Source organism: Gopherus evgoodei, chromosome 4, assembly GCF_007399415.2.
Source record: "Gopherus evgoodei ecotype Sinaloan lineage chromosome 4, rGopEvg1_v1.p, whole genome shotgun sequence".
Taxonomy (NCBI): domain Eukaryota; kingdom Metazoa; phylum Chordata; order Testudines; family Testudinidae; genus Gopherus; species Gopherus evgoodei.
In genome coordinates, this window is record NC_044325.1 from 152,411,137 (window position 1) to 152,437,500 (window position 26,364).

General features: G+C 47.7%; 2 protein-coding genes across 8 annotated transcripts in view; both read left to right on the forward strand.

Annotated features, from left to right (window-relative positions):
- The first annotated feature begins 11,216 nt into the window (after positions 1 to 11,216).
- Positions 11,217 to 20,075, forward strand: LOC115651416 (zinc finger protein 883-like). The gene is made up of 5 exons (XM_030562423.1): positions 11,217 to 11,327; positions 12,626 to 12,752; positions 13,908 to 14,021; positions 17,381 to 17,470; positions 18,055 to 20,075. The coding sequence occupies exons 2-5, from the start codon at positions 12,626 to 12,628 to the stop codon at positions 19,494 to 19,496; spliced, it is 1,773 nt and encodes a 590-aa protein (XP_030418283.1). The 5' UTR covers positions 11,217 to 11,327; the 3' UTR covers positions 19,497 to 20,075.
- The window catches only part of LOC115651445 (KRAB domain-containing protein 1-like), a 28,780-nt gene continuing 13,931 nt past the window's right edge, over positions 11,516 to 26,364 (forward strand). Inside the window, exons 1-4 of one of the 7 annotated variants that reach the window (XM_030562516.1) lie at positions 21,606 to 22,051; positions 23,271 to 23,397; positions 24,555 to 24,668; positions 25,196 to 25,979. In XM_030562516.1, the coding sequence (XP_030418376.1) occupies positions 23,271 to 23,397; positions 24,555 to 24,668; positions 25,196 to 25,266 (312 nt within the window). In that variant the 5' untranslated portion in view covers positions 21,606 to 22,051 and the 3' untranslated portion in view covers positions 25,267 to 25,979. Of the gene's footprint in view, positions 11,569 to 21,605; positions 22,052 to 22,309; positions 22,434 to 23,270; positions 23,398 to 24,554; positions 24,669 to 25,195; positions 25,980 to 26,364 lie in introns of those variants that run through there. The other 6 variants (XM_030562511.1, XM_030562513.1, XM_030562510.1 and 3 more) reach the window with 6 other exon arrangements.

A 26,364-nucleotide genomic window follows, 5' to 3' on the forward strand; every position in this document is an offset into this window, starting at 1 on the left:
TGTACCATTCTGATTGTTTTCAACTCTGGCCGTGATTATAGGCTTCACAGGAACAGGTGCTGTAGGGGCTTTAGAATCCAGATCTGTCAAAGAAGGATAAAGTGGACTATAAAGGAATGGAACTTTAGACACTACAACACTCTACACATTAATGCTTTTTCCTTTCAAATGTTTCATTGTCTAATTAAAAGCCCTGTCATTTCTGTATTCTCCCATTGTACTGCTTCTAGCTGTGTTTGCAGAATGTCCTTCTGCTACACAAGAGACTCACATTCCTGGGGCTTCTCAGCCAAAGCCTCAGACCTTGTAACATACTGTGCTCTGGCTCTGTGACCTTGCATTCCACCCTCCTGCGCATACTTGAGCTCAGACGTTTTATATTTTCTACATTCCCATTTCAATGCTTCATTGTTTCACAAAAGCTCTGACTGCTGCTATCAAACTCTGAACAACTGTGGCTTGTGTATTTTTCCTAGACACCTTTTGTTGCCGGAAAAAAATAAAAAATGTTGCTTTCCAACAGATTAGTCACCAGTGCAAGTGGATTCCGGCTTGTACTTATCTACAGATCTCCCCAGCAACTCCATTGTCTCTGAAAAATGCCTTAAACCCCTTTTGACAGACCCACAGTACAATCCAGACTCATAAGCACCAACTCAATGGATGCTCTGGGACTGGAGCACCAAGAGAGAAAAATTAGTGAGTGCTTAGCACCCACTGGCAGCCAACTCCCCCCTCCCAAGTGTGCCTCTTGCCTGCTGGTGGCCCCACTCCTTAACTCCTCCCCCTTCCTCCCAGTGTTTCCTGTCCACCATAAACAGCTGTTTCATGGCATTCAGGAGGCTCCGGGGTGGGAATGGCGTGTGTGCTCGGGGATGGGGGAGAAAGAGGTGGGGAAAAAGGTGGAGTGGGCAGGGGAGGGGCTTAGGGGAAGTGATCGAGTGTTAATCACTCTCAGCTAGATCTGTGTTGCTGCTGCCAGCCAGCCACTCCTTGGCTCTCACCAGCCTTGGTTATACTGCAGGGTGATTTCAAGTTACTCCTAATCTCAGATTTCCCCCAGAAATTTCTTTCCTGAACTGCCCAGCCCTCTCCTGATCAATAGACATTTATATAAAGTCTGTCATTTCATCAACAGAAATAATATGCACACATCTTGTTGTCCCAAAAGGAGTTTCCCAAACACTTCATTTAAATGCACTGGGTTGGACAAAATATGAGAAGTTTAATATCTACAAAGAGATTTTACATGAGTCCAAATAATGAGGCATAAACATCAGAAATGGTTACAAAAAAATAAAATGTAACTGGTGCCTAACATGTTAAATTTAAAGCAAAGATTTCTCACCACATGCTCTCAGCAGTCTTGCTGACTAAACTTCTTAGGTCAGGATCCCTTCTCCAGTTCAATGGCTGCTTCCTTTTTCCCTCTTGGTGTAGTGAATCAATTGATAAAGGTGTGGGGGGGCCTTGGGTGTCAGTCACTCTTGGAAAACATTTGCAGATGAGATTTGAGAAAGAGAGCACGCGCACCTGAAAGAAAGGATGTTCCCTGCTGCTTTTTCCTTACCTGTTGGAGCTTCTTTTGTTTCCCTTTCTAACTGATGACTGTTTACCGCTTAAAATGTAAATTAAGCCAAGCACCCATTCCTTTGTTTCAGACAGGCCTGTTTGCCAACCTCAGTTTGCAGTGTGTGTTATAATACCATACAGTGAAATCTTATAACTTCACTTACAATTTTGCCACACACATTTTATCAGGACAATGACCAGCAAGTTATGAGATTTCAAATGATACCTCTCAATGAATACTTTGTACAAAGATTATTACAATAGCCTATAGCGTGTAGACAGATACATTCTGTCACATCCCTTAATAGCCGTAGGTTGTGGTTCCTAGAATACTGGCTGTTAGCCCAGTCTGCAGAGTGCTTGGCTGGCTCACCAGAAGGTTGGATTGAGGTTCACTTATGGAGCAGATGGATCTAACAAATATTTATTCAGGCAAAGCACTCAAACTGTGATCAATTACTTACAAGTGAAAAGTTCCTTAGGATGATCTCATCACCATCACCTCCAGCACTGGACAATACAATTTCAGCCTCCCTTTGTCACACAATCTTTTCTTTATATAAGTCTCATTTCCATGTTAATTCCTCACCCCATCAGTACAGTTTTAGTGGTTAGCTAAAAAAGCTAGAAAAGACCAGTTTTAATTACTTTATGATTACTTGTTCTCACAGACATGATCACTTTGCGTTTTTTGTTTTTTTTTTACACCACACACACAGTTCTACTTATGCATATGCTGTTAAGCATTATCAGAACAGGCTTGTAAAATCCACAACAGGCTTCTGACAGGCTTAAATATGCTTTCGCTCCCAAAAGTAATCTGTTCAGAGAACACACAGGGGAGAGAGACCTGGCCCTTGTATGTGATAAGGCGGAACCTCTGATAACTCCCACCTCATCCTTCTCCCCAAAGCCTTTAGACAGGAGCTAGACCCAAACCTACCTTGAAATGCTCCCACCTCCCCATTTTAACCAGGCACTAGGTCAGCACAGGGTTTGTTAAAATGATTTGGGAGCATTAAAATGGAGCATTAACCCAAGAACCATCTGAACATCCCATTGAATGGGCATTATGGGCTGTAGCTATGACAGAGGAGACAACTTGAGTGAGAGCTGCCTGATTTCTCTCGGGTCAGTCACTCGCTGCAGCCCCTTCCCCTCAGCCCCACAGATGCAATGTATTATTTTATTTCCTCCTGGTTTTTTCAGTTTGCAAAATAGAAAAATGAGGAAAGTTTCTTGTCAAGAGACTGACAAGGAGCTTCCTTCTCCTGAGTAACTGAAAGGCTGTGATGCCTCCTCTGTGCCCCTCACTGCACTGATCAAAGGGAAGGGCAGGGATGAAGGACTGATACATTACAGGGACAGAGAGCTGCTTCCTGTTATAATGGTTCTTTTTCAGAATCTCAAGTCTTTGTCCCTGGAAGTGGAAGCAAGACTTGAATGCCACTAGCACTGAGATATTCTAGGGTCTCAGCTCTGACATTTAGCAGCAGGGAGTGGGGACATTGTCTCCAGGCACCTCACTCTGCTTTAGGGCCTGGTATCCTTAGCTTGTCCTTATAGTGGATTAGTGGTCATCCCTCCCTCTCTGGCTCAGTGGGAAGCCACTCCACCTCACTATGTCACTGGGGCACTGCCCACTGCTGGGGAATTAGTCAATCGAGCATGAGAATCTGTGGCCTCAGTGGTTGGACAGGGCTGAGCAATAACATGGTTTAGACCCCTCAGGTCCTTAGGCAGGACAGAGCAAACAAACAGTATATTGCCTGACAGACAGCAGACAAACGCAAGCCTCTTGACCTAAGGTGGGGAGCCTGAGTCATAGTATCTTTCCCAATTCTGGACCTTAGTGTCCAAAATATGGATACTAGCATGAATTCCCCTAAGCTTAATTACCAGCTTAGATCCTGTAATGCTGCCACCAATCAGGACTTAGAGTAGAGCACCTGATAGACTCTGGTCTCCCCCAAAATCTTCCCTGGGGACCCCAAGACCCAAATTCCTTGAGTCTCACAACAAAGGGGAAAAAAACCATATCCCTTCCCCCTCCTTTCTTCCTCCCAGCTCTTTCCCACCCTGGGTACGCTAGGAGATCACTGTGATTCAATTCCTTGAATCACCACACAGGGAGGAATGATACCTTCCCCCCTCCTCTTTTCCCGTCACCCAGAGGCAATCCAGATTCAAGCTCTGTGAATCTAAAACAAAGGGATTCCCCCTTCTCCCCTCCCTCCCAGTTAAGTACAGACTCAATTCCCTTGAGCCTTAACAAAGGGAAAAAAAAATCAGACAGGTCTTAAAAGCAAAACTTTTAATAGAAAGAAAAAAGTAAAAGGTCTAGCTCTGCAATTTAGATGGTAAAAAGCTACAGGGTCTGTCAGCTTAAGAAATTGGAGAAAAAGCCTCCTTCAATAGAAATTGAATTTAAAACACTTCCAGCCAAATACAATTGCAAATAAAGGAAAACAAATAAGAAGACTATACCGCCTTTCTACCTTTATACTTACAAAATTGGAATAGAAGATTAGAGAGCCTGTAGGTATGTGTGGTCACACTCAGAGCCCAGAGAGAACAAAGCAAAACCCAAAAGAGACAAACAAAGGCTTCCCTCCACCGAGATTTGAAAGTACCTTGTCTCCTGATTGGTCCTCTGGTCAGGTGTTGCAGGTCACTGTTTGTTAACCCTTTACAGGTGAAAGAGACATTAACCCTTAGCTATCTGTTTATGGCAGCCTGCCACCACAAGGTGGAGTTGGCAGCAGGGGATGGGGGACCCAGGCCCAACCTACTGCACAGATTACCCGACCAGGGCCCTAACAGTGGCAGAGTGTTCCGCCACTGGGTCAGCAGGGATCCTACTGCAACACACTGACTTGGGGTCTAATAGCAAAACCAGACAATGGACTGGTTCCCCTCGGCTACTTCCTACTATGGTCTGGGCAAGGGGTAGTCCAGGGGTCCTTTGTCTTCTTGGGGTATACAGTGAGCAGCAGTCCTGGCAACTCTTCTCCAGGGTCAGTCTCCTGTAGGGGCAGGGCATGACAGAAGTGGGCCTGGCCAGGCTCCACCCACCAAGGATCAGAGTAGCTCCTCCCCCCTGGCTCAATGAGAGGCCACTCATAGATAGTTTGAGCTCCTTGAGTCAAAGGGAGCTTTTCTAATCCTATAATCCAGAGGTCCCCAAACTTTTGAGGGCCATGCCCCCCCGACCCATCTGTGCTCCCTGCCTTCCTGGGGCTGTGGTCAGAAGTGGGGCTGTGGCTCCCAGAGGGGCGGACATGGATGGGGTAAGGAGGCCATGGCTGGTGCTGCAACTGGGGGTGGGTATGGGTATGGGGCTGTGGCCAGGGGCCGAGGCTGGGGGCTGGAACAGAGCTGCAGCTGGACAGCGCTGGGGCCCAGCAGCCAGGCCCATGACCAGGTGTAGCTTCACTCCCAGTCTCGGCCCTGAGCTGGGAATTGAGCTGTGGCCAGCGGCCAAGGCTGGGGGTTGGCGCGATGCCAGGGACAGAGCCACGCTGAGGCTGGGGATAGGGCCTTATGACATTTTTATATATAAAAAATTCAGGCTCATGGAGTCCCATCTCTGTGTCTGAAGAGGACGATGAGGCATGCTGTAAATGGGTTGGGACTCACCACCTGCAGCATCTCTCGCTGGTGACTCTGGGAATTAGCTCAATTCCAGTGGAGCGCCCCCTCCTGGTGGTGTCCCATCTGTTCTGCCCTCTGCTCCTGTTGCTGGACCCATGTTGCTCCCCGCTCAGTGGCATCCTCTTCGAGGCCACTGTCCTCCAGCAGTGCCCCTTAGTCCATCTGCACCCCATTCCAGGGATCGATAATCTGCAGTCCCACATTCCAGACACAATATGCAACCATGTCCAATTGCCCTCTGTGTCTAATCCTCTTGGCAGGGATCTGGCATGGTATAATGTTCACTCCCTACAGCCAATGGCTGGGTGTACTGCAAGGAGAAAGTGGGGGGGTCCCAGCCCAGGGACCCTCTAGCATCAGCCTCACTGTCCTCTTTCTTTCCCCTCCTCAGTCTGTTTCCTTGGGCTGCTTCCCCTACAGCCCCTTGCACCCACTAGGCCCTTCCCTTCAGGGCCTGCAGCCTGGCAGCTATGGGCTAGAGCCTTCTAGCCTCCCTAAGCCTGCCCAGCACTGCACTATCTGCAGTGCTAGTCTTCCCCCTTGGAGACTGACCTTCCTCCATTAAAGGCCTGGGACAGACTGACTACTCCTGCTCTGGGCAGCCTTTATATATGGGTGAGCCTGGCCCTGACTGGCTCCCTGCAAACTGGGCCCTGATTGGCTCCCCATAAGCCCTTTTCTAATTGGCTCCCAGGCCACGCAGGCTCCCTGGCCTGGCATAGCCTATCCTCCCAGGGAGTGGGGCAGTGTGACCCACTATACATGCCCATCAGAGAGCTCTCAGTGTCAGGGACAAGGATGCTGTGAGCTCACACTAGCTGTGGGGAATGTTTTGCACATGGAGATGGGCAAGTGCAATTGACCAATCCCTGATGCTGAGGACCACCTCAGGCTGTGCAGTGATTTAAAGGGGAGTTATCCCCTGAGAAAAGTTAGCTCTGGGCCTGACTGCTCATTCTTCTGTCAATGAGGGATTCCCCCTCCTCACCAGGGCCGGCTCCAGGCACCAGCTAAGGAAGCAGCTGCTTGGGGAGGCCAATGCAAAGGGGCAGCATTCTGTCCACTATTGGGTTGGCACATCCAGGTCTTCGGCAGCAGGTCCCTCTCTTCCTCTTTGAGCTGCTACTGAAGTGCCACCAAAGAGGAAGAGAGGGAGTGAAGGACTCGCTGCCGAACTGCTGCCGAAGTTCCGCCGATAGGCTTTTTTTTTTTTTTTTGCTTTTTTTTGCTGCTTGGGGTGACAGAAAACCTGGAGCCGGCCCTGCTCCTTGCCCCTGAGCTGGTTCCAGAATCATGCCCCACCTCATCCCAATGGATTCAGGACAGACAGGCAGACCAACTGACAACACCAGATTAATTTTGATTAAAAAACAAAAAAGTTTATTTAACTATAAAGAAATAGGTTTTAAGTGAGTACAAGTATTAAAGCGTTAAAGTCAGAAATCGTTAGAAGAAAAATAAAAATAAAATGCTTCGTAGTACTAAATCTTTACAAAGTAGGTTTGGTTTATGGTAAAATTTGTACTACGTGCTTCCAGCTGCTTTATTGACCAATCTTCAGGTTAGGATTCCTCCCAAAGTTAGAGACCTGAATTCTTCTGTCTTCTCAAGTGGAAAAGAGAGAGGACAGAGATAACTTGGAGTGGTTTTGCCCCTCACTTTTATACTTCAGTCACCCTTTGAAATGCGTTTCCCTGAGAATGACCCCTACATAAAGTTCTTTGCAGCTGAAAGAAAGGAGACATGGAGTTTCGTGAGGGGGAGATTTTACACAATCATTAGCCCAGGTCAGATCTGTTTGTTCCTACCCCTATTCTTGCCAAAGAATGGCCAGTTGGTAGGTGATGGCCCATCACTTTTGAAGGCACCTGGCTGGGGCATCAGCTTGCTTTTTGTCTTTAAAAGATAGGTTTACCGACTACCCAGACTTGTCCGGTAAACACATGATTCCAGCGTATGTTCATAACTTTACATATAACATTGCTACATACATTTTACCAAGATGTTATTGATCAGCAAGTTATTAGATTTTAAATGATAGCTTACAAGGGATATATTATACAAAGGTAATTTCAGTAGCATTTAGGGTGTGAATACAGGAGTGCATTCAGTCACACCAATTAAACCCCACCCTGCCATAGAATGTGGGCAGGGCCAGCTCCAGGATCCAGCGCGCCAAGCACGTGCTTGGGGCGGTGTGCTGCAGGGGGCGCTCTGCCAGTTGCCGAGAGGGCGGCAGGCGGCTCCGGTGGACCTCCCGCAGGCATCGCGGGACCGGCGAGCGGCAGAGCGCCCCCCCGTGGCGTGCCGCCGTGCTTGGGGTGGCGAAATGGCTAGAGCCGGCCCTGACTGTGGGGATTAAATTATTCCCAGGTCAGGCATGGCCGGGGCTGCTGAGCCCTCCTCTGACATTGTGGGGGCAGGGGAAGGGTCTGGCCAACTGCCATAACTACCGCTTTGGAAGGCCCCATTCTCACTGGGGAGTTGGAGGGGGGAATCTCTCACCAAACCCTCAAATCTATTGCTTTTTTTTAAATCAAGTTTGGATGTTTTCCTAAAAGCTCTGCTCTAGGAATGATTTTTGGGGCTGTTCTCTGGCCTGTGTTACACAGGGGGTCAGACTAGAGGGTCACACTGGTCCCTTCTGGCCTTTGAATCTATGTATCTGTGCATTTAAAAATGTGGAAAATAAAAATTAAGCAGGTCAATTTTGAGCCTTTAACATTTTATCCCCCTCTTCTCTCTACCCACCACTGAAATGGTTGATTGAGATGTTAGTGTCTTGCTTTACTCTGAATAGAACCATCTTGCTGTTGGTGCTGCAGATGGTAACAAAGTATCTGGGGAGTCCATTTTATTTTTGTTTTTGTTGTCCCGTGAGGAATTTTAAAAGAAAAACCCCTCTCCTTGTATTAGTGACTCCTTTTCAATATGGGAGTTATAATTCCTATGTCTGGGGATAATTTGCCATCCTCCCTCTCGGAGTGAGAATGGGCCTTCCCCAGCCCCCAATGGCAGTTAGGTTGTTTCCCTTCCACTTAAACAGAGTTCTGTATTGCAGGGGGGGATGAAATGGGACCTTCCAAAGGGGAAGTTAGAAATAAACACAGCCTTATATTGCATAGAATGGGGGGGTTAGCATGAATGGCCCAAACATGAGGCAGATTCAGGTGTCCCAGCTAATAGATATTTGTATCAAAGGAGTGGGGCTTTCTCAGGGTCAGTGCCTAAAAACCCACTTTCTTCCCCCAAAAATGCTCCTTCTACAAAGGCAGAACAAGATGGTTGGAAGCTGAAGAAAGATGAATTCAGATTAGAAATAAGGCACTAGTTTTCCACTGTGAGCGTGATTAAACATTAGGACAAACTCCCAAGGGAAGTGGTGGATTCTCCAGCTCCTGGTGTCTTCAAAACCTGTTGGGACACTGTTATGGAAGACGCTTTAGCTAAATACAAGATATTGTGCTCAATTCAGGGGTAACTAGGTGAAATTTAATGGCCTGTCTTACACAGGGGTCAGCCTAAGGGCTTGTCTACACTACCACACGGGTTGATCTAAGATACACAACTTCAGCAATGTGAATAGCGTAGCTGAAGTCGACGTACTTAGATCTACTTACCCTGGTGTCTTCACTGCAGTAAGTTGACAGCTGACACTCTTCCGTCGACTTCGCTTGCGCTCCTTATTCTGATGGAGTACTGGAGTCGATGGGAAAGCACTCAGCGGTCAATTTATTGTGTCTATACTAGACACGATAAATCAACCCCCGCTGGATTGATCGCTGCCTGCTGATCTAGTGGATAGTGTATACAAGCCCTAGTTGATGTACTGATCCTTTCTGGCCTTAAAATATAGCCCTTTTCCTTATAGCCCTTTTTATATAAAATAAGCCCTTTTCCTATCCTTCTACACATTCACCTTCCTCAATGTTCCCCTTTCACATGGATGTTTGGTGCAGCAGTTGGTTGTGTTAAGATTATGGAGCATGAACGTTTTTATGGAGAGGCAGACACAGCACCAAATTATATAGGAATTCTCTATAGTAATTTGTGAAGAAAATTCCCTTCTGAACCAAATAGGGTCTTATAATTCAAACCTTTAAGAATGAGTAAATAAGGTGTCACTGGTGAACACCACTAACAACAAAAGCAGGAATTCCTTAATTAATTAAAATATTTGTGTTATAATAATTAGCAACTTTTTGTTGCTTATTTTACAATTTCAGAGTCAAAGTGAACAAGTGCAACAGACAGATCGAGTACATGTCATTTCACTAGTGGTGAACCATGCATCTTACTAATTACACTGGAAGTTAAGTCCAATCACAGAAAAATTCTAAAATGTGACCCTCAGCTATTTCCATCAGAGATTTCTGTGTATAATGGCAAGTAAGTTGACAGAAAACAAAATGCATTTGGGGTATTATATTAAAGTACTGTACAGTACTGAATCTTTTCAGATACATTCTATGGCTGTTCAGAGAAAGAAATGTTCCTAGGCTAGATAAATCCTTCATCTTACCTCTAGCTCTTTCCAGTGTAACTTGTATATAATATTAATATTTAAAATAATGTTCCAAATGTTGATTAGTTCAGTAGAGAACATCAAAGTTATCTAAATAAACATTAGCACTTATTAAAGCAAAGGTGCTGTCATTACATGTACAAACTGTTAGGATGACATAGAACACTGGGAATCGTATATGTTTCCAAATGGAGAGATAGAATTCTGGAATTTAAAAGGAAAGGAAGTGGAGAGAGATACCAGCATGGAAGAATAGTTCTCCAAGTAACTTGAAAAGTATACAAAGAGCCACACTACTATTGTGCAACTCTCCCAGCAACACTAAAGAAGGGTTTAACTAGTAGTGTGGTGTGTTTGGGAATAGGGGACTATCCCTGTAAGTTGTCTGAGAGTCCGCTAATGATACTCACTGTGATCTGTGTTTTAGAAGCCATCAGAAATCAGTCTGAGCATAGTCTGCATTCAGCTCATTCTTGTGTGTTTCTATATCAATAATAAACATGATTATTTGGGGGCCAGGTGTGCCTGATAGTTTCTTTGTATATTTTGTGTTTTGCACCAAGCAAAATACACACAATAATTATAACAATTTTTCCTAATTATAACACAATAAAAAAGATCCTTAGCCATTGCTCTTGTTTTTAATTTGTCTAATTTATAAATTTATTGATTTATTATCCAAAAAACCAAGCAGCATTAGTCTCATAGACTTCTTAATTTGTAACTGTCCATATAATTTATGTGAAAACATTACCTCTGGATCTGCAACAATTTGATTTGACTATTGCTCTTCGGTAATTATTTTGTGCATGTGCTCTAGCTACTGTCAGATGAGATACAAAACAGAAACAGGGGTGTAATATCTGGCAGACAGTAGCCCAGACAGGGAATTTTAGCTCTGGGAATGGCATATTCTTGTCTCATCACAATCGCACTCTGGGTGCTCCCAGAAATATTTGGTCACTTTCAGCCATGCCCATTCCAATTCCAGATTTGAATATTGCATTATTAAACAATATATAATTATGTATATACATTGTTATGAAACAATGGGTATAGCCCACAAAAGCTTATGCCCAAATAAATGTGTTAGTCTCTAAGGTGTCACAGGACTCCTTGTTGTTTCTGTTATGAAATTCAATCAGATTTATAATGGTAAAATGTTTGAAAAGGCATCGCACGCTGATGAATTACTACAAAATGCTCTTCTGAATAAGGAATGGGAACCATCAACAGGGAACCGATTTCACTTCGTGGTCACTACTGGCTGGACCTGGAACAAAGCTTCCCCTAACGCGATGATTAAGGGTTAAACCCACAGAGCTCAGATCCTCCTCAGCCTAGACACGCCCAGAAATTGCTGTGAGACCTTCCGGTGCATCAGTCCTGAGCCCGGCCCGAGCTGCTCGTGCGGAGCGAGCCCCCCCTGCAGGCTGCAGCCCCAACGCCCGGCGCGGTGAGCTGGGCCAGGGGAGGCGCAATCAGAGGCGGCCGCGGAGGGAAGGAAACAGCCGCGGAGGCTGGAAATCGCTGCCTGGAGGGAGCTACCGCGGGGAGGAGGGAGGATCGGAGCCCGGTAGGGTCCGCGCCCCTGGCAGCGAGAGACTGACCGACACCTGATGCTCTTGGGCATGAGACAGCCCCTGCATAAGGGGGGCGGGTGGGACCCTTCCCCGGGGCGGTGCTGGGGGGGAGCCGGGTTTTTCCCCCTTCCCGCAGAGCAGGCGGCGGCCAGGGCTGGGGGCAGGTCCTGTTGGGCGGTGCCTCTGGGCTGTGCTGCTGGGGCTGGGACCAGCCTGCTCGGGAGACCGGGTTAGGTGCCAGGCTGGGGCCGCTGCACACACTGGCAATGGGAGGCGCTGGGGGAGGCTGAACTGAGTCCCTGGGTGTCGCGGGGGAGGGAGGTTCCTTCTCTGACTGCCCCATCAGCCAGGGTGTTGGGGATTCAACCAGAGAACCCGGAGCGAAAAGCCTGGGCGGCTGCTGCTGCTTGAGCTACAGCTCTCTGGCTGTGGCTACCAGGTACTGTCCAGAATCCAGATGGCAACTAAAATCTGCAGCTGGGCTCTTCCTGGTGATGGGGCTCAGCCCAAGGGCAGTTTAATTGTGGTGCAGACATTTGGGCTTCTGCTGGAGCCTGGGCTTTAGGACTCTGCTCTGTGTAGCTCAAGTACAAATAAAGTTGGTCCAGTAAGAGAGATTGTCTCTCTAATATCCTGGGACCAACACAGCTACAACAGTGTAATCCTAATTCCTGCCCAATAAAGAGGGCAAGCCCAGGGAGGGAGTGACTGGGGAGTGAACCAACCCTATACTCATCCCACAATGCTGCTCCAGTGCCCCCCCCCTGCAGTAGTGGTTTCAGCAGGGTCCACTGGGGCTGTCTGGGCCCGGTGTCCTGCTTTGGGCATTGCATCATGGCTGGAGGGGCTGCAAAGCTACTCAGGTTTGGTCTGCCCAGCCCTCCGGCATGGTGACAGAGGGTCAGGTGTGCCGGCTAAATGTGAGTGGGACTGTGACCTGGAGCTCCAGGTTGCTGCGACACTCACTGAAGTTTGGCCGGCCTGCCCCTTCATGGCAGAGAGTCAGGAGGATGACGCCTCAGAAATGGTGCTACTCTTTGTGCCAGGATACAACATCCACAGTAGGGGGCCAGGCTCAGCTCCCACAGGCACCACTGTGGAGTGAGTCACAGACACAGAAAACACTGTCCATTACTTTTTTTACACGCACAAACCCACACCCATAATGATGTTACAAACTTTCAAACCTTCCAGTTCCATGGACCACTGTACATCTGCATCACCTGCAACAGCTATTCCTCTATCATTGTGCAAACTTTGCCATGCTGAGTTGAGTTGTTTGTCCTTTCAGATGTCGGTGACGTTTGAGGACGTGGCCATGTATTTCTCCCCAGCAGAATGGGCGCTGCTGGGCGAGGAGCAAAAGCAACTTTACACATACGTCATGTGGGAAAATTACCAGACTCTGGTCTCGTTAGGTGAGGATCCTGTCTGTGAGATCAGGGCCCCAGTGCACTGGATGCTTCACAGAGACACAGTAACTGAGATGGAGCATTGGTTTGAGTGATTGGGTAGAAAAGTGTTTATGGGGTTTGAAGGAGGGGTGCATGGGTGTGGATGGATAGAGGCATGTTTCATTGAGCAGAGCAGCCAGTTCATGGGGAGACAATTTGGGTGAGGTAATATCTTTCATTGGTCCAGTTTCTGCTGGTGAGAGAGACAAGCTTTTGAGCCACACATAGCTCTTCTTCAGGTCTGGGAAAGGAAAGTTTCTCTCTCTCTCCAACAGAGGTTGGTCCAATAAAAGATGTTACCTCACTCACCTAGTCTTGCTAATATCCTGGGACTGATAGGGCTACAACTACACTGCATATCTTCAAGAGGACACACTTCCACCCATGGTCACTAGCGCTACAAAGTTTAATGCAAGAGAGTTCGGGCTCTTGTAGTTCCCCAGAAATAGCAGATGAGCAGAAAAGGGTCATGTGTTCGGCAGATCTACAGGATGAAAGGCCAGCCAACAGTTAAGGTGAAAGACAAACTGGGTTCATCTATGCTGGAATAAAAGACCCACGGCATGGTTATGGGTGGCCTGGATCAGTTGAATCACAACATAGAGCTCAGGCTGCAGGGCTAAAGATTGTAGTGTAGATGTTCATGCTGGAGTTGGAGCCTGGGCTCTGGGACTCTCCCTCCAAATTGCCACTGAGCAATTTTGCAGTCCCACAGCCCAAGCCCAAATAATCTGACCCAGGCCAGCTACAAGTGTTTTATTCCTATGTAAACATATTCACAGAAGAGAAGGGGATGCTGGGTAACTGAGTAACTCTCCTAGAGAAAGAGAAATATCCAGCATTTGCCCCATCTGTTCCCCTCAATTTCTTTAGACACCGCAGTCCTCTCCGTCTGTCCTTTCCACGGGTGCCAGATTGTTTGCAACTCAGTATCCTGCCACTGCTGAGCACCAGGAGTGCTGACCATAAGTTGCAGTTCATGTTTCCATAGAAAAAAATTGCCTATTAGCCATCACATTTAAAAAAACATTGCATATGGAGCTGTGCAAAGTGCAAGAGTTCTGTGGCTAGAAGTGCTTAGTTTAGATCTAATGGGCAGTGATGCTTTCCTCTAAGCAGGAATCCAAACCCCCAAGCCAGTGGTGATCTCCAGCATAGAGCGAGGAGAAAATCTGTGTGTGCTGCATCCTACAGAAGATGGAGATGGGGACATCCTGAGAGGAACCCACCCAGGTGAGGGAAGGATTTAAACTGATGTGCAGGGATTGAAGGAAGCAGCTGGAATCCTGATACATTGTAGCCAAAGTGACAATACATCCTGGAATGTTAGTCTTTTAGTCTATTGTTGTTAGGCTTTTTTAGAACAGTATCACATTGTCAGCTCTCATTCAATTCATGATCCACTATAACCACCACATTCTTTCCTGTTGCACTTCTGCCCAGCCAGTTATCCCCCATTTTCTGTTGTGCATTTCATTTTCCTTCCTAGGTGAACTAATTTTAACTTGTGTTTTGGAATTTCACCTTGTTGATTTCAGACCAGTTCTCCAGTTTGTCAGCACCATTTAGAATTCTAATCCTATCCACCAAAGTGTTTGTAATCCTTTGTTGGCTGTCTGAGTCAGCTGAACAGCACTTGGGAATCTCCCTTCTGAGTTCAGGCCCAGTTTTGTAGGGACCCAACATCGTTCCTTCGCTTTTTGGGGCTTTCGGTTGACTTTAATAAGGGATTTCCTTATTATTCCCCAGGACTGATTGGGAAGCAACATCATGTTGTGGGAGTGAGGAGACCTGGACTCTCTTCTTCATTCTGCCTCTGAGCTGCTGGCAGATCTTGGACAATATTGTATTAATTCATATAGACTATATGGGCCCAAAGAGACAAAAGTGTTAACATGTCACTGTTATGGCCAACGTTAAAGAGTGTTAAATAAGGTTTGGGGTTTGGAATACAGAGACAGTAGCCTGCTCTATGCCATGGAAACACCATGAAAAATTCTTTCTAACCTTTTATTAAATATACAGAAAAAAAGGAAAAAGAGTTGAGTCATTTTAGGTATAATGTAAGACTTTTATTTTGACAGTGTCCCTTGTTGCCTTTCCCTTTAGCTGCAGAGAGCCTTTAGACAAAAGGCCTCTGTTTGAAAGTCTTTTAGATGGTAATAATGATGGTAATAACTGTCCTTTTGGGGAAAAGAGAAGCAGTTAGTTGAAATGGACTGGAGCTGTTGTTGATATTATTAAAATCCAATCCCATTTCCTAGGAGACAAAACAAGATAAACCCACACAAGAGGGAAGAGAAAAGAACAGCAAAGATAGAACATGCAGCTTCTATCTCGGGTTTACTCTTACTTGCCGCTTCATGGCTGGAAAAACACAGGCACGGCACAGGATCTGATCAGCCAGTTGGAGACCTGCCTGGCAAACCTGTAACAGTGTTGGTCTGTTCAGGACAACGCCTCTTTGGCTGCCTCTTTGATCAAAGGCTTACAGCAAAGTTGCAAACTATGGCAGTTTTGGCTAGCTAAGCTAGACTCTTATTTACTAGAAGGCAAAGGGAGAAGAGTAAGGGTATGTCTACATCTACAATTTTGCAGCGCTGGTTGTTACAGCTGTATTAGTACAGCTGTATAGGGCCAGCGCTGCAGAGTGGTCACGCTTACAGCAACCAGCGCTGCAAGTGGTGTTAGATGTGGCCACACTGCAGCGCTGTTGGGCGGCTTCAAGGCGGGTTAGGGGAATGCGAGAGCAAACCGCGGGGAAGCAGGTCTCCTTCCCCGCGGTTTGTTCTCGCGTTCCCCGAACCCCCGTGCAAGCAGGTCTCCTTCCCTGCGGTTTGTTCTCGCGTTCCCCGAACCCCCGTGCAAGCAGGTCTCCTTCCCAGCGGTTTGCTCCGGTGTTTTTTGAACCCCCGTGCAAGCAGATCTCCTTCCCTGCGGTGTGCTGTCGCGTTCCCCGAACCCCCCTGCAAACCGCGGGGAAGGAGATCTGTTTGCATGGGGGTTCAAAAAACACCGGAGCAAACCGCTGGGAAGGAGACCTGCTTGCACGGGGGTTCGGGGAACACCGGAGCAAACCGCTGGGAAGGAGACCTGCTTGCACGGGGGTTCGGGGAACACCGGAGCAAACCGCAGGGAAGGAGACCTGCTTGCACGGGGGTTCGGGGAACGCGAGAACAAACCGTGGGGAAGGAGACCTGCTTCCCTGCGGTTTGCTCTCGCGTTCCCCGAACCCCCCTGCAAACCGCGGGGAAGGAGACCTGCTTGATTACCAGAGAGGCTTCCTCTGGTTTGCTGGGATACCTGTTTATTCCACGGAGGTCAAGAAAAGCGCTGGTAAGTGTCTACACTTGATTACCGGCGCTGGATCACCAGCGCTGGATCCTCTACACCCGAGACAAAACGGGAGTACGGCCAGCGCTGCAAACAGGGAGTTGCAGCGCTGGTGATGCCCTGCAGATGTGTACACCTTCAAAGTTGCAGCGCTATAACTCCCTCACCAGTGCTGCAACTTTGTGGTGTAGACAAGGCCTAAGAAAGAGAAGAAGTATGTGAGGAATGAAAAGAATTCATGGGAGTTAAGAGGGACAGGGGGACAAAAATCTCACATTCCAGGTGATTTTGGGGAGTTAGCCAGAACTGGTATTGGTGGCAGTATCCTCCAGCTCCCTCTCTCTGGTCCATTCTGGGGTCCCAAAAGAGGATCAGGGGTGGCAGCGTGATGGTATCACTCACCGCAGCAGTTGTTAGCGCACATCTGCTGTTGCTGTTTTTTCTGTCAGCAAGGGTTGCATTCAGTTCCGCTCCTTTATTTTCCCCCGAAAGTGTTTTCTTTTGAGAAACCCCTAAAGGAAGTAATGAGCAAAATAGCCCAGTGCCTCATTGTTTTTCTGCCAGTTAGGCCTAAATTCTAACTTATTCATTTTGGTTCATTAATGTCCATTTCGACACTTCTCTTGTTTACAGACATTGTTTCATCGCTGTCCTTGAATTGCATTATGGCCTCTTTTGTTTGGACCAATTCTGTCGTCTTGTTTATATTTTGCACTTTTTCCCATAGACATTTATTGTTGTAGGATATTGTAACACTTCATAAACTTTCTCACAGTTTTTACAGTTATAGGGCCAATTAGGGTAAATTTGTAGGCCCAATTATTACAACAAGTTACTCCTTTGACTCAGGTTTCTGCCCCCTTTATCTATCTGGTATACAAGCTCTTCAACATCTGGGTGATCTCTCTATGTAGCCCTTGGTGCTATGAAACCACAAGCTCAGTTGTGCTACTACAATACAAAGTAACAGTCAAGCCCTAAATAGCTTTCCTTCTTGTGAGTTGTGGAACTAGGGTGACCAGATAGCAAGTGTAAAAAAATTGGGACTGGGGGTGGATGGTAATAGGTGCCTATATAAGAAAAAGCCCCCAAAATCAGGACTGTCCCTATAAAATCAGGACATCTGGTCATCCTATGTGGAACCCACTGTCCAACAGTGACTATAAATGAGTACTATACAGTGCAGGAGAAAGGGCTTCTGTCGGTGATGTTCGTTTGGTCCATATGATGTCCATCAAAGGCCTTTTGTCTTGATGCAGATTTTCCAGATGCAGAGGAGATCTGGGACTGGTCAGCAATTGAAAGCTCCTTGGGCTTCTTCCTCACACAAAGCTGTTTCCCTGGAGCAGGTAGGGAACTTGTCCTCTCCACCAATGGGAGCTGGAGAGCTCATTTCAGAAATTGTCCATCAGCTGCAAACTCTCCCCTCACAGAGCATTACAATAGGGATTGAAGCCCAAACACGAGAAGTGCTACAGCTCCTCACCCTGACATCCCCCTAGAAACGCCATCTCTCCCCTTATGCAGATTCCCCCAGTCTCTTCGTCTCCCATTTTCCATAGAACATGGAGGCATTGGGATCCATCACAGTGTGAGTGTTCAATGTGTGTCCCTTGGGAGAGGGGTGTCACTGCTGGTGTGTGGTGATGCTGTTGTCCCCACTGAGATGGGAGTCAGAGTAGGGAGAGAAGTGTGGGGGCTGATTTTCACGTTTACTCGGGGGGCTATTTTCAGGGCCTGTGAGACACTGAGCTCCTTCCCCAGCACTGGAGCCCCTGGGAGATTGGCCTCTTGAACTCAACTGCCATGGCCAGCCCTGCTCTGAGGGGAGAGGCATGGGGCTCCCTTAGGCACATCCTCCTGCTGAGAATGTTAGTGGTTTCCATTTCTGAGCAGCACAAGAAATAACATCTGAATTCTCTTCCCCACTAAGCACGGGCGAGGAACCTGAGCATGGCTGAGGGCCAGACTCCTGAGCAAGAGTCTGGCAACCTGGAGTCACCCAGCCCTTTCCTGGGAACATCAGTGGAGACCCATTCCCAGAAATCTGAGCGGGGAAGGCACCACAAGAGGCAGTGCAGGCTCCAAAGGCAGACGAAGCACCTGACTAAGAAGGAATCAGGAACCCGAAGAGGCCATCAGAGGAGATCCAGGCCAAATCTAAAGCCTCCTGCAGAGGGAAAAGCTGAGCCCAGAAAGAGCCTATATACCTGTCGTGTGTGCAGGGAAGAATTCAAGGAGCAGAGAGACCTGATAAGCCACCACTGGATGGTTCATAGGAAACAAGAACTGTATCACTGTAGCGAGTGTGGGGAGAGCTTTAGGAGAAAGAAGGAGTTCAGAGCACATGGGAAGGCTCACAGAAAGAAGAGAGACCATCCCTGTTCTGAATGTGGGAAGATATTCCACCAGTTATCGAATCTCATTGTCCACCAGAGAATACATACGGGAGAGAGACCCTATCGCTGTGCTGAGTGTGGAAAAAGATTCTTCCATATATCAGCTCTTAACATCCACAAGAGAGTCCACTCAGGAGAGAGACCCTTTGCCTGCACTGAGTGTGGAAAGCGATTTATGAATTCATCAACTTTTCGTAGTCATCAGGCAATCCACTCAGAGAAGAGACCCCATCGCTGTAACCAATGTGGGAAAGGCTTCAAAGTTGCGTCAAGTCTTACTAGACACCTGAAAATCCACAGTGAAGAGAGACGCTTCTTGTGCCACGAGTGTGGGAAAAAATTTTGCCTACGAGAACATCTGATCAGACATCAGAGGATCCACACTGGGGAGCAGCCCCATTGCTGTGCTGAGTGTGGGAGAAAATTCAGTCTCCTTCAAAGTCTCAGGAGACACCGGGAAATCCATGGCACAGGGAGACTCCATCGCTGTGCTGAGTGTGGGAAAATATTCCGTCATCTAGAAAATCTCTCTAGACACAAGAGAGTCCACACTGGGGAACTCTATTGCTGCACTGACTGTGGAAAAGGCTTTGTCCGTCTACAACATCTCACTCGCCACCAGAGAATCCACACTGGAGAGAAACCCTATTGCTGCACTGAGTGTGGGAGAAGTTTCACCCAATCGTCAGGCCTCACCAACCACCGGAGAATCCATTCAGGAGAGCGACCCTATCCCTGCACTCAGTGTGGGAAGTGCTTTGCTCACTCGTCATCTCTCACTGAACATCTGAAAACCCATTCGGGAGAGCGACCATATTCCTGTATTCAGTGTGGGAAGCACTTTGCTCGTTCATCATCTCTTACTCAGCATCAGAGAACCCACCCAGGGGAGCAACCATATTCCTGTGCTCAGTGTGGGAAGCGCTTTGCTCGCTCAGCATATCTTACTAAACACCAGAGCACCCACTCAGAATAGAGACTCCTGACCCTGGTGTTTGATGGAGGCAATCTCTTCATTCTCTCGCTTCACCCTGTTCCCAAAGCCTGTAAAAGAGGGGAACTTGCTCCCACTCTGAAATGTTCCCACCTCTTCACTAAGTAGACACAAATTTAGGTGCTGGGTTTGTTAAAATGATTTTATGTAGTCCTGGAGATGGGAGCATTTAACCCTAGAGGTACTGAAACATTCCATTGTGGGCATTATGGGCTGCAGCTAGGACAGAAATGATTGGTGTCAGGACTGCACTTTGGAGTCCACAAATCAATCAAACACCCACAAAACAAATTGATTAGCAGTACCAGGCCAGTGTCTCCCTGTTCTTCAAGTGGGGAAGTCAATGGCCGTGCCTCTCTATCAGAGATCTGACTTTATGTCACTGTTGTCTCATCGTTCTTGGAGGGAATAAAATAATACAAGAGACTGATGAGTCTGAAATGGCTGCACTGCCATGTGTGTAGGTGAAGACCTGCAATTTTCCCTGAGTTCTGACTTTATATATTAAAAATAATAATAATAATTGGAGATATACCAATCTCCTAGAGCTGGAGGGGACCTTGAAAGTCATTGAGTCCAGCCCCCTGCCTTCACTAGCAGGACCAAGTACTGATTTTGCCCCAGATTCCCTAAGTGGTTCCCTCAGGGACTGAGCTCACAACCCTGGGTTTAGCAGGCCAATGCTCAAACCACGGAGGTATCCCTCCCCCTTTATCCATCACTGCCTTTCTTTTTGGAGCAGATTATGCCAGCTGCATTTCAGTTCAGTTGTAATGTTCTCTAAACTGTTATTCCCACTCTAGAAATGGGAATGTTAGGCTTTGAACTAGTAAAAATCTCCCGGAATACTCTGTGCTCATGCTAAGCTTAATTATGCTAACTTACTAGTAGTTCAATTGTTCTAACCTTTGTTCATTGTATATGCAACACCTGTCAGATGCAAGATATACGCTCTCTTAAGGTTTGCCAACTGTGAACTGTGTGCTAGGTACAGTTAGTGCAAATGTGTCCTTGATCTAATGCTGCTTGTGTGCTATGGTCTATTGCCAGCTAAACTGCTGTGTGCATAATTAGATAAGAAAAGTTGTGTAAGGTCTGTGGAATTTGGAATTTTCTGTCTCCTAAATGTGGAGAATACAAATATCAGCTAAACTGTGCTCATAGTTTGAAACCGAGTGAAGATGTAAGTGCCGCAAGACAGATTTCTGAGGGGTAGCCGTGTTAGTCTGTATCAGCTAATACAGTCAAGGTGGATGTGATCCATTCCCAACAGTTGACAAGAAGGCATGAATATCAGCTGAGGAAAAACATTATTTATTGTTGTGCTAACAAGGCCAATTCAGTCAGGGTGCCAGCAGTGCCCCTCTGCCATGTACATTGACCAAATCAGACAGTCTCTACACAAAAGAATAAATGGACACCAATCATACCTTTTTGTCAACTGTTGAGAATGGGCCACATCCAACCTGACTGTATTAGCCTCATTAGCACTGATCCCCCACTTGGTGAGGAAACTTCCATCTTTTCATGTGCTATCTATTGATACCTGCTACTGTATCTTTCACTCCATACATCTGATGAAGCAGGTCATAATCCATAAAAGCTTATGCCCAAATAAATTTGTTAGTCTCTAAAGCGCCACAAGGACTTCTCTTTTTTTCCCCTGCAAGACAGTTCTCTAGATTAACCATTTTTCCTGTTCTTAATTTGTCTAAGACCCAAGAAACGTTAGTCATAGAGATTTCTTGAATTGTAACTGTCCATATAATTTGTATGAAAACATTACCTCTGCAACAATTAGGTTGACCGTTGCTTTTGGTTGATTTTTTTTTTCATGCATGTGGTATGGCTACTGTCAAATCAGCCACAGCGTAGAAACAGGAGTATGATATTTGGCAGAGTGTAGCCCAGACATGGAGTGTCAGCTCTGGGAAGGACATATTCTTGTCTCACCACAGTGGCACTTGGGCTGCAAGAGACGAATGTTATCACTTACAGCCACTCTCCTCCCAGGTCCAGATTTGAATAATTATTAAATAATGTATTAATTTACTAATAGACACAGTTATGAATCTCAAGGGTGAAATGTTTGAAGAGGCGTCTCTCACCCTGACGAATTACTAAGAAATGTTCTTTGAAGCGGGGGCTGGCAGTCGGGGCTGGGGGTGCAGGAGCGGCAGCACCCCTGGCCGGAAGTGGTTTCCACCCTAGCCAGGGTGCCCAGCCCCGCACTGGAACATTGCTCCAATAGCCGCCTTCGCAGAAGGGACGGGACCGGGAGCCACCAAGACCCAGGGACCCGCCTTCAGCTCGTCTCCCCTAGCGGCTCCCTCTGCACCTCGCTTCCCCCGACGAGCTGATTAAGGGTTAAACCCCCCGAGCTCCGAGTCCTCCCCAGCCTAGACACGCCCAGTCATTGCTGCGGGGGGCGGGCTCGGGCAGGGACCTTCTCGTGCGCGCCGCGGAGCCCTGGGGGCCGAGCCCGGCGCGTGCGGAGCGAGCCCCCCCTGCAGGCTGCAGCCCCAGCGCCCGGCGCGGTGAGCGGGGCCCGGGGGGCGCAGCCGGAGGCGGCCGCGGAGGGAGGGAAACAGCCGCAGAGGCTGGAAATCGCCGCTTGGGGAGGGAGCTGCTGGGGGCGAAGCCGAACCGCGCCTGGGACCGGAGAGACCCCCCCGGGGGTCGGTTTGTGCAGCGGAGCCCGGCAGGGTCCGCGCCCCAGCCCGCGAGAGCCCGACCGACCCCCCTGCTCGCTGCTGGGGGCGGGCGGGACCTTCCCGGGGCCGCGCTGCGGGGGCTGCCGGGTTCTGCCCCCTTCCCGCCGAGCAGGCACCGGCCGAGGCTGGGGGCAGGTCCTGTCGGGCAGCTCTTCTGGCCTGTGCTGCTGGGACTCGGACCAGCCTGCTCGGGAGACATGGTTAGGTGAGCAGACAGCAAAGGTGAAAAATTGGGACAGGGTGGGGGGTAATAGGAGCCTAGATAAGAAAAGGACCCCAAAATTGGGCCTGTCCCCATGAAATCGGGACATCTGGTCACCCTAGACCGGGTTAGAGGCCGGGCTGGGCTGCTGCACACACTGGCAATGGGAGACGCGCTGGGAGGTTGCACTGAGTCCATGGGCACCCAGTGGGGTGGGGGTTTCCTTCTGTGACTTTCCCATCGGCCAGCGTGTTGGGGATTCAGCCAGAGCTCTCCGGAGCAAAAAGCCTGGGCTGCTGCTGCTCCAGCTACAGCTCTCTGGCTGGGGCTCCCAGGGTCTGTCTAGACGGCAACTCAAAATCTGCAGCCAGGCTGTGCCAGCTAATATAGCTCAGCCTAGGGGGAGTTTAACTGCGATGCAAACATTTGGGCTTCTGCTGGAGCCTGGGCTTTAGTACCCTGCTCTGTGTAGCTCAAGAACAAATAAGTTTGGTCTAGTAAGAGATTATCTCCGCCACCTTGTCTATCTAATATCCTAAAACTAACACCGCAGCAACAGTGTAACCCCGATTTCCGCCCAAGAGAGAGGGAATACCCAGGGAGGGGGCAATTGGGGAGTAAACTAACCCTGTACACACCCCAGAATGCCACCCCAGGAAAACTGTCCATTAATTTTGTTCACTGAGACAAACCTGCAACCATAGTAATGGTACAAACTTCCGAGCCTCCCAGGGCCCTCCCGGTTATGTGGACCACTGTACATCTGCATCTCCTGCAACAGCTATTCCTCTATCAGTGTGTAAACTTTGCCATGCTGAGTTGGGTTGTTTGTCCTTTCAGATGTCGGTGACGTTTGAGGATGTGGCCATGTATTTCTCCCCAGCGGAGTGGGCATTGCTGGGCGAGGAGCAAAGGCAACTTTACAGACACGTCATGTGGGAAAATTACCAGACTCTGGTCTCATTAGGTGAGGAGCTGTGTCTGTGAGATCAGGGCCCCAGTCCACTGAGATAGTTACTGAGATAGAGCATTGGTCTGAGTGGTTGGGTGGAGAGATGTCTATGGGGTTTGATGGAGGGTTGTATGGCTGTGGATGGATAGAGGCATGTTTCGTTGAGCAGAGCAGCCAGTTCATGGGGAGACAATTTAGGTGAGGTAATATCTTTTACTGGTCCAACTTCTGTTGGCGAGAGAGAAAAGCTTTTGAGCCACACAGAGCTCTTCTTCAGGTCTGGGAAAGGAAAGCTTCTCTCTCTCTCCAACAGAAGTTGGTCCAATAAAAGTTGTTACCTCACTCACCTAGTCTCTCTAATATCCTGGGACTGATAGGGCTACAAGTACACTGCGTATCTTCAAGAGGACACACTTCCACCCATGGTCACTAGCGCTCCATAGTTTAATGCAAGAGAATTCTGGTTCTTGTAGTTCCCCAGACAGCACATGAGCATTGGGTTGTGTGTTCTGCAGGCTACAGGATGAAAGTCCAGCCAACACCGCAGTGATGGAGAAAGACAGACTGGGTTCATCTAACCTGGTGTATACTGGTTCACCTATGCTGCTCTGGCTGCCTTGGGTCAGTTGACTCAGGATGTGGGACTCAGGTTGTGGAGCTAAAAGTTGTACTGTAGATATTCATGCTTGAGTTGGAGCCTCTGCTCTGGGACCCTCCCTCCAAATATCCACTCAGCAATTTTACAGTCCTACAGCCCAAGCCCCTCAAGCCCAAGACCTCTGACCCAGGCCAGCTACAGCTGTTTAATTCCTACTAAACATATCCATCAGAGGGAGAGGGGTGCTGGGCCATAGTAGAGTAACTCTTCTAGGCTAAGGAGAAATATCCAGCATTGGCCACATCTGTGCCCCCCAATCCCTTCAAATACCGCAGTCATGTTCGTCTCCCCTTTCCAAAGGTGCCAGGTTGTTTGCAACTCAATATCTCGCTACCGCCTGGCACCAGGAGTGTTGACCATAAGCTGCAATTCATGTTTCCATGGAAAACAGTTGCCTAATAGCCTTCACAATTAGCTCATTGCCTAATTGGCACAAACAGTGCATGTGCACCTGTGGAAAGTGCAGCAGTTCTGTGCCTAGAAATGCTTAGCGGTGATGCTTTTTTCTAAGTAGGAATCAAAACTCCCAAGCCAGTGATGATCTCCAGCATAGAGCGAGGGGAAGATCTATGTGTGCAGGGTCCCACAGAAGATGAAGATGGGAACATCCTGAGAGGAATCCACCCAGGTGAGGGAGGAGTTAAAGTGATGTGCAGGGATCGAACGAGTAGCTGAAGGCAGCTGGAATCCTGATATGTTTTGGCCAAAGTGACAATACACCGGAGAATGTTAGTCTTTTAGTCTAATATTAGGCTTTTTTAGAACAGTATCATATTGTCGGCTACCGTTCAATTCATGATCCAGTATAACCACCACATTCTCTTCTGCTGTACTGTTGCCAAGCCAGTTATTCCCCATTTTCTAGTTGTGCATTTCATTTTTCCTTCATAAGTCAACTGTTTCATACTTGTGTTTCTTGAATGTCACCTTGTTGATTTCAGACCAGTTCTCCAGTTTGTCAACATCTTTTAGAATTCTAATCCTGTCCGCCAAAGTGTTTGTAACCTTTCCCTGGCTGTCTGAATCATTGGCCAAGCAGCACTTGGGAATCTCCTTTCCAAGTTCAGGCACAATTTTGTAGGTACTCTGCATTGTTCCATTGCTTTTTTGGGCTCTCAGTTGACATTAATAAGGGATTTTCTTATTACTCCCCAGGACTGGTTGGGAGACAACATCATGTTGTGGGAGTGAGGAGACCTGGACTCTATTCCTCATTCTGCCACTGAGCTGCTGGCAGATCTTGGTCTATGTTGTATTAATTCATATAGACTATATGGCCCAAAGAGACAACGGTGTTAACATGACACTGTCATGGGCATCATTAAAGAGTGTTAAATAAGGTTTGGGGGCTGGAATATAGAGAGAGTAGGCTGCTTAGTACCAGGCAAACACCATGAAAAATTCTTTCTATTCTTTTATTAAAGGTACAGAAAAAAGAAGGTAAAAGAGTTAAGGCATTTGAATGTCAGGAATGATGAAGAGTTTTTTTGTTTTTTGTTTTTTAACAATGTCCCTTGTTGCCTTTCCCTTTAGCTGCAGAGAGTCTTTAGACAGAAGGCCTCTGTTTGAAAGTCTTTTAGATGGTATTAAACACAGTAATTACTGTCCCTTTGAAATGTTGGAGCTGTTGTTGATATTATTAAAATCCGATCCCGTTTCCTAGGAGACAAATGAACATAAACCCACTCGAGGGAAGAGAAAAGAACAGCAAAGATAGAACATGCAGCTTCTGTCTTGGGTTTACTCTCACTTGCCGCTTCATGGCTGGAGAAACACAGGCACGACACATGATCTGATCAGCCAATTGGAGACCTGCCTGGCAAACCTGTCCATCGTTGGTCTGTTCTGGACAATGCGTTTCCCTGCCTCTTTGATCACAGGCTTACAGAACGGATGCTAACTATGGCAGTTTTGGCAGGCTAAGGCAGACTCTTATTTACTAGAAGGCAGAGGGAGAAGAGTAAGAAAGAGGAGTAATATGTAGGGAATGAAAAGGAATTCATGGGAGTTAAGAGGGACAGGGGGACAAAAATCTCACATTCCAGGTGATTTTGGGGAGTTAGCCAGAATTGATAATGGTGGCAGTATCCTCCCGCTCCCTCTCTCTGGTCCATTCTTGTTAAGACATCTCTTAGGATTAGGACAAAGAAGATCTGGGGTCCCAAAATCAGGATTAGGGTGGCAGCGTGATGGTATCGCTCACTGCAGATCTGTTGGCACACACCTGCTATTGCCGTTGTTTTTCAGTCAGCAAAGGTTGCATTCACGTCCTCTCCTTTATTGTCCCCCGAAAATGTTTTCTTTTGAGAAACCCTTAAAGGAAG

Bases quoted from the DNA above. Each gene is read 5' to 3' on its own strand.
- LOC115651416 (XM_030562423.1), top strand. From the start codon at position 12,626: ATGTCGGTGACGTTTGAGGACGTGGCCATGTATTTCTCCCCAGCAGAA. The intron at 14,022-17,380 runs GTGAGGGAAGGA...GTCTTGATGCAG, and splicing joins CCTGAGAGGAACCCACCCAG to ATTTTCCAGATGCAGAGGAG. The intron at 17,471-18,054 runs GTAGGGAACTTG...TTCCCCACTAAG, and splicing joins AAGCTGTTTCCCTGGAGCAG to CACGGGCGAGGAACCTGAGC.